The 8,331-nt window shown below is 36.9% G+C and overlaps 1 protein-coding gene across 1 annotated transcript; it reads right to left on the reverse strand.

The window, feature by feature from the left end:
- Positions 1-6,903: 6,903 nt before the first annotated feature.
- On the reverse strand, positions 6,904-7,857 carry LOC102903603 (olfactory receptor 51I2-like). The gene has a single exon (XM_006979090.1). It carries the CDS (start codon positions 7,855-7,857, stop codon positions 6,904-6,906), a length of 954 nt encoding a protein of 317 aa, XP_006979152.1.
- Positions 7,858-8,331: the final 474 nt, after the last annotated feature.

Consider the following 8,331-nt stretch of genomic DNA (forward strand, 5'->3'; position numbering starts at 1 on the left):
GCAATCTACAGATTCAACACAATCCCCATCAAAATCTCAACACAATTCTTTACAGACCTCAAAAGAACAATACTCAACTTCATATGAAAAAACAAAAAACCCAGGATAGCTATAAACAATCCTATACAATAAAGGAATTTCTGGAAGTATCACCATCCTGGACTTCAAGCTCTACTATAGAGCTATAGTAATAAAAACAGCTAGGTATTAGCTTAACAGCAAACACTGAGATCAATGGAATCAAATTGAAGACCTGACACAAATCTACACATTTATGAACACCGGATTTTTGACAAATGAAAAAAAGAAAGCATCTTCAACAAATAGTGCTGCTTTAACTGTATGTCAGCAAGTAAGAAGAATGCAAATAGATCCATATCTATCACCATGCACAAAACTCAAGTCCAAGTGAATCAAAAACCTCAACATAAATAGTTACACTGAACCTGACAGAAGAGAAAGTGGGAAAAAACTTTGAATGCATTGTCACAGGAGACCATTTCCTGAATATAACACCAGTAGCACAGACACTAAGATCGGCAGTTAATAAATGGGACCTCCTGAAACTGAAAAGCTTCTGTAAAGCAAAAAAAAAAAAAAAAAAAAAAAGATCTTCACCAACCCAGCATCTGACAGATCTCCAAAATATATAAAAAGAACTCAAGAAACTAGACATTAAAATACCAAATAATCCAATTAGAAATTCGGTTACAGATCTAAAGACAGAATTCTCAACAGAAGAATCTCAAATGGCTGAAATACATTTAAAGAGTTGTTCAACATCCTTAGCCATCAGGAAAATGCAAATCAAAAGGACTCTGAGATACCATCTTACACCTGTCAGAATGGCTAAGATCAAAAACACTGACGTCAGCTTATATTGGAGAGGATGTGGAGTAAGGGAAACACTCTTCCACTGCTCAGGCTTTGTCTCCTTAGATGTGCCCAAACACTATAGGTGGCCCACATTTCTCCATCTATCTCTCTTTCCTATTCATGTCACATTTTGTTTCAAGTTATAATATACATGTATTATTCAAAAGTAGAAGATATAGTTTCTATATGAATAGAAATAACGTCTTAAATACCATTTTAAAACTTAATAATAAAATTTGTATTAATCTTTCTAAATGTTTCTTCTAGAAAAACATAACATTTAACAAAAATATAAATTGTTAAAGTGTTACTCCTAATGAAATCGGTCTAGCCAGGTGGTGGTGGTGGTGGTGGCGGCGGCGGCGGCGGCGGCGGCGGCGGCGGCGGCGGCGGCGGCGGCGGCGGCGGCGGCGCACGCCTTTAATCCCAGCACTCGGGAGGCAGAGGTAGGTGGATCTCTGTGAGTTCGAGGCCAGCCTGGTCTCCAAAGCGAGTTCCAGGAAAGGCACAAAGCTACACAGAGAAACCCTGTCTCGAAGAACAAAAAAAAAAAAAAAAAAAAAAGAAATCAGTCTATAAACATTGTCTGACAATAGTTTTAGTGGTGATATAGGAGTAAGATAAAAGTCCAATGAGAGTTGTTTCAGTTATCATTAATTACAGAGAAAGAGATTGCAAAGTATCTGAGTTCACAAGTTTCATGTCAGCCAAAGATACCACCAAAAACTGGTAAACAATCATTTAAAAATTAAAAGTAGCCAGCACTCGGGAGGCAGAACCAGGAGAATCTTTGTGAGTTTGGGGCCAGCCTGGGCTACAGAGTGAATTCCAGGAAAGGCACAAAGCTACACAGAAAAACCATCTTGAAAAACCAACAAAAAAATTAAAAGTATATGTTCTTATTTTAAATAAAGTATATAACAAAGGAAGAACTTTATTAAAAGAAACCTGTTGTGAAATATGTGTTTTAGCTCTATTGTTTAGATGTCTTTCATTGTTTTACCCATCATAAGATAAAATGTATTGAAAGATTTCTGTAATGTGAGTTCTTGTTTTAAGTCTAGGATACATGTAGACTACGCCAGATGCTGAGGCATAGGCCTGTAAACCTACCATTAACGGGGCTGAAGCAGGGCCCTCTCCCTCTCCCTCCACCCTATTCTCTACTTTCACTCGATGCGTGTTCGTGTGTGTGCATGTGTGTGTATGTGTGTGTGCAAAAAATGTGCATACATGTATAGATGTGCATATGTACGTATACACATAGTGTCTACAGTATTTTATGTTGTTTAATTGTATTCATAACAGTATTTATTACTACATTTCCACAAGAATTTTTGCTCATAGAATCCTCTATAGTTCACCAGGACTATATTTGGCATAGCTTTCTTACTTTCTATGCCATTTAAATATATATATATATATATATATATATATATATATATATAATATGACAGGAACAATCTGTTTCTCTATATTTATAAAAATAATTAAAAGAAATGTGTAATAAAATATCTTAGATGTGAGTTGTAGTGTAATTGGTAACTTTTGATTCAGTGACCACTTAACTCTTAGTAATCCACATTTTATTATTTTCCCCCACTATCAATTTAACCAGGACTTAAGTGAATTTATAAAAATTCATAGGCACTGTGCTATAATATTAGCTACCAAGTAGGATGTGTGCGATGAAATCATGTCAGTGTGTTTATAGGGTAACTAACTGCTGAGATCTGCTACAAAAGAGAGAATTTCATGCTTGGTACTATAGTCCTGATCAAAGGTAGGGAGGTCATAGACCCTAGGATAGAACCTACTAGAATGATTTTGCTCTAGGATAGACCCTACTAACATTATTTTGCTCTATCCTTGTGAAGTCAAATTGTCTTCTAAAATTTATATCTATTCCCATAGACCTAGGCTACTGTCAAGCTGGTCAGAAAATCTTTTTGTGTTGGGCAGCAATCAACAGAGAGATGCATGAGAGATCAAAAGTGCTGAGAATAAGATACTAAGTGCTTTTCTCTAAAAGGAATACCTTTATCAACCCCACTACCATAAAAGCCAGTAAGAATCATGGAAAACAAGGTGAAAAGAGTATAAGAGGTGGAGGAGGCAGGGCAGTGCTGTGAAATGCTGTCTTCTGACCATGACATGGAAATTACACTCATATATTCATAGCAACTACGATATGTCCAAAAGACAGCAAGATCAAGCCAGCCAAAGCTCCTGCACAGAAGGGGGAAGTGCTCTCCAGGCCCCACCAACTATTGAGGAAGCGATTGGTAGATGATAGCTGTTGCAAATGGTGGAATCATTCTTTTTGAGGAAATGGCGACTGATAGGATTCCCATGCTCCATAGGATGGCCCACACCCATGCACATATAAGCAGCACTAATTAGATTTACTGGGTTAACCAAAAAAAGAAAATGTGAATCTGGAAAGAAAATAGGTTGAGGGGGATACAGGGAAGACTCAGGGGAGGGAGATGGGTGATGTGATCATATTTCATTGTATATATGCATAAAATATCCAAAGATAATGAAAAAAATATAATGTAAAAGAGTCATGGAGCTGGAAAGATACTATGTGATTAAAATCACTCACTTTTCAAGCATGAAGACCTAAGTTTCCATGGCAACATCAATGAAATATTGACAACTTGGATACCCAAGTACAATCAATGTGAGTGAAGGAAATTTCACAGGACTCCAACCTTAGATGAAGGCCTTTAAGCAATTAATGACTTATGAGAGAGGGATAATCTATCCTCTTCAGAAATGAACCTCCTAATTTGTAATCCAGTCCCAAGTGGTCAGTCTTATACACATGTACACATGAGCAGCACTAATATAGTCAACATGTTGTATTTATATATTTATTAGTACATATACAAAACAATAATAATTTTTAAAAGACTATGAACATGAGGCATGGAGAGACATAGAAGTGATAGTAGGGAAAAGTTAATAATGTAAACCAAGTATACAAATATGAAATTTTTAAAAATAAATTTAAAAATAATGGAGGCAAATTTTCTTTTTTTTTCTTGGTATCTGGGTTTTATTTTTAATCATAATATTTAACAATTTGATAAGTGCAACTAGTATCATATTATTGCACTAACACTAACTCCTTGACAATTAGTGAACCTAAACTGGTTTTTAATTGTATTTTGAAAGGCAAATTTTCAAGAATTAACACAGAACAAAAGACTACAGAACTTAATTTCCAAAAACCCAGGCATAGCTTCATGAACACCTGTAACCCTAGCACAGCAGTGAGACAGGTTGCAGGAGAGGAGAATTGCATGAGGCTTACTGACTACCAGCCTACCTCCAATGCAGTGAGAGAACCTTTCTCAAAGAAAATGGCAGAGTAGCACACCCACTGTCCTCTTCTGCTGGTGACCATGTCAGAAGAGCAGCAGGTGGCAATTGACTTCAGGGTATCAGCCCACCAGGAGTTGAATCCCTGATGGGTAAATCTCAAGGAGACAAGGACCCAAGACCATAGACTGCAGAATGTATTTTGCTTCTGCTGTGTCATTACATGCTTGCTGCTGCCATCTTTTGCTAGTGTCTGGCATGATGTGAATAGGTGTAGGGAGATCCCCACTGCCTGTAATGTAGTGTGTTTATCTCATGGAAACATCCCATTCTACTAGGCATTTTTACCTGTGAATTATTATGAAGATGATTTCATCCTAAGCCATACTGTCTAATTTATAATAATCATGTTAATTTAAATAGAGTTTTGATGATTAAAAATAAAACAAGGAAGTGTCACACAACTAGAAGACATGAGTTTCTATCAAGGAGCTATATAGACTGTGGCTTAGGTTAATGGTTAAGAAAAACAATTGAGTCTCAGTAGCCCAGCTAGCTTATTTCTTTTAATCTTAATGTTGGGAGATGTGTTCATAGGTTTTGGAGTGCATCATAGCTCAAACAAAGCTTTGAAAATAACTTAAGCTTAGACTAAGATGTTTTTGTTAAATAGCTTTAAGGTTAAAAAAAGACAATCTAAAGTTTTAGAAAGGCACATAGGTGAGTGAGGAACCCTTTAAGGTCAGGGAACAAGAACAAAAGAACAAAGGAGCCCAATTACCATTAGCTGATATGCCTTTCTTGCTAGGATTGGTTGATGACCAAAGGTGATGATTAATTCCTTATACCTATTTCTGTCCTCAATCTGCTGATATAAAAAAAACTATTGACAAGTGGGTATACACCCTGAAGATTTAAAGTTGAGCTGACTGATTCTTTTTCATATACAAAAGTTCAGATTTGTGATTCCTTGTAAGATTACCTTTCAAGATAAGTAATAAAGTGATGGGTCCTTTCTTTGTAACTGCAAAATGAAGCCTGCCAGTAAAAGAATACCTTGTTTGCTTACACTGTTAATCTATGATGAGTTAGTTGCTTGGGTATGAATACGTGGGATCTTGGGATAATTTGTCTTTCACCTGTAATATGTAAAATGTTTAATCATGAAAGGGATATGGAAAACATCTGGTTTTTTTTTACTTGTATTCATTGTAATCATCCACTTAAAAAATAGAATGTAACTACATTGTAATTTTTATATTGTTTGAAAGATTTTGCTGGGGCATATAAGCTGTAAGGAAAATAACAAAGATAGAATTAGAAGGAGGAAAAGGAAAACATCAAGAATGAGAGAATAAGGAAGAATAAAGATAGAGTTAGAAGGAATTAGAAGGAAAACATCAAGAATGAGAGAATTAGAAGGAAAACATTAAGAGAGTTAGGAGTAAAACATCAAGAGAGACAGAAGGACATTTCTAGATAGAGATACGAACACAGAATGAGAATACAAAAGAAAAATAAGGAAAAAAATCTGAAGGAAACCATCAAGAAAGTGTGTGTTTTTTCCCTTACCCCTCAGATAAAAATAGTCATAGTATGGGCCAACTCTGTGGATTCCCATTGAGCCCTGCACTGCTGGAGCCTGATCCCAGGCAGGGATACTCTTCTGACCACTCCACATGAAAACAAACAAATACACCCTTATATGAACAACACTACACACAGACACACACACACACACACACACACACACACACACACACAGGTGAGGAGAGGGATGGAGAGAAGGAGGGAGGGAGAGAAATGTTCTACTGTAACCTTGAAAGCATCTCCACCTAGGTAATGTATCAAATGTCTAAATTTTATTTGCCATTTGATTAGATTTTCTAGAGGATGGTCTAATCTACAAGCTTATTAAAGGTGAAATGTTACACTACTTGATGTCTTTTCCATACACTCTAAATCTTTTAGTTATTTAAACATTATAAAATAACTTATTCTCTATAATTTCATAAATTTATTCCTTAAATTGTGAACTTTCTTTTTTCTATCATCAAACTTACTCCAAAATCTTGCAATTGCATGAATTTAAGCACAATTAATTTTACACATTCAATGTGTTTTGCTACATATTATTACTGATGCTATGTATACATATATGCAACTTAAATTATAATATGAAATTTAGATAAATTTCAATATTACCAAAATATATTTTAATAAAATTTACATACAAGTTCATTTATCTATGTAAAATAAATATTTATGTGCATAGTTATTGTGCAGGTGGGTGGGTATGTGAAATGAGAGATTTTTAACTAACGTCACTTGGCTATAATCTTAATTGCCATTATAATAATGTTTCCATATTAGTGAGAAATCAAGGGTGATATATGACTTCTAACAAAGAAAATGAGGACATATTGTGACATAATGAGAAACTGATTATGGGAATATATGTTTTTTAATTTAGAAGAAGGAAATGGAACGCTTCCATTTTTGCTAAATAATTAATGACCTATCTTACTAGAAAAACTGTAGTTTAAATCCTAAGTACTATTCACTCTGTCATCTAATATCTGATAACAGAAATCACAGTGGTAAGTTAGGATGGAGTGGTGTTAAAATTCATTGTCTATGCAGGTCTTCAAACCATAAGATGGTGGAGTCAGGATAAACATCCTCTGAACATTGACATTACAACATTCTACTCTTGGTTCCCAGCAGGATTTTGGAAAGCCTCCTACGAATCTCCTTGGTTTTGATGGAATAGATGACAGGGTTAAGCATTGGAGGAACAAAGAGATAGATAAGTGACAGGAGTGTGTGTACATAATGTGGAGCATGCCTCCCATAGCGGGCAAACATGGACACGCCTACCTTAGGCACATAGAAGATTAGCACAGCACACAGGTGTGAAACACACGTGTTCAGAGTTTTCAACCTTTCTTCCCGGGAAGCAATAGCCAGTACAGAGTGAAGGATGAGCACATAAGAGAGGAGAATGAGTGCAGAATCAAGTCCAAAGGTAGAAATGACAATGGATAGACCAAATATGTTATTAATAGAAGTGTCACCACAGGGCAGGCGAATCAGATCTGGATGAAGGCAGTAAGCATGGGAGAGCACATTAGCCTTGCAGAAGGGCAACCTCTTCAGGAGGAAAGGTAATGGGAAAATCATGCAGAAACTTCGAAGGAACACACACACCCCCATCCACACCACCCGGGCATCAGTGAGCACTGTGGAATAGCGCAGTGGGTTACAGATGGCTACATAGCGGTCAAAGCTCATGGCCAGCAGGATACCAGACTCCATGAAAGAGAAAAGGTGGATAAAGAACATTTGGGACATGCAAGAATTGAAACTGATTTCTCTTAAGTGGAAGCAAAACACAGCCAGGACTGTGGGCAGTGTAGAGAAAGACACACCCAGGTCATTGCCTGACAGCAGAGACAGGAAGTAGTACATGGGCTGATGCAGACTCTGTTCTTCCTTGATGATGAAAAGTATCAGGGCATTGCCCACTATGGAGATGGTGTAAAGGACACCAAGGAGCAGAAACAACCAATGCTGGGAGGTCTCCATCCCTGGCAGTCCTGTCAAGATGAAGGGAGGCAACCCGGAGCTGTTGTGGTCTTCACCTCCCATCCTGAGACTATTTAGATGCTTGGTCCTCTGTCCTGTAAAGACAATAAATACATAATATTATGCTTGGCCTATGGCAAATATAATTTTGTCCCCCATATTCCATCAAATCCCACATTCTAGATCATTAATCCACTTTAATGCTCATTCTTATCACTCACTGAAACAACATTTCTGAAATCTCTGAGTTGCCTTCGTGAAGTCATCTGAAGCAACGGGTCCTGCCCTCCTCTTTTTTTCTGTGCCTATTCTTTTTTCCTCTACAGGATAAACTCTTTCCTTTTTCAATATATGGGGATTATTTTTTTTCAAGAACTGAGATAAAACTCACTTGCTCTCTGATTCTTCAGCGGTGCTCTCTTCTGAGGCAAGACACACTCATTAGGCCTCAATCATTTTTCCTTCTCTCTGCACTTCCAGTTATGATTTCCAGGTCCATACCACTACACAGTCTCCTAGTTCTTTCCCATGTCCAAT

Source organism: Peromyscus maniculatus, chromosome 1, assembly GCF_049852395.1.
Source record: "Peromyscus maniculatus bairdii isolate BWxNUB_F1_BW_parent chromosome 1, HU_Pman_BW_mat_3.1, whole genome shotgun sequence".
NCBI classification, from domain to species: domain Eukaryota; kingdom Metazoa; phylum Chordata; class Mammalia; order Rodentia; family Cricetidae; genus Peromyscus; species Peromyscus maniculatus.

Coding starts and splice junctions, on each gene's coding strand:
- LOC102903603 (XM_006979090.1), bottom strand. CDS start 7,857: ATGGGAGGTGAAGACCACAACAGCTCCGGGTTGCCTCCCTTCATCTTG.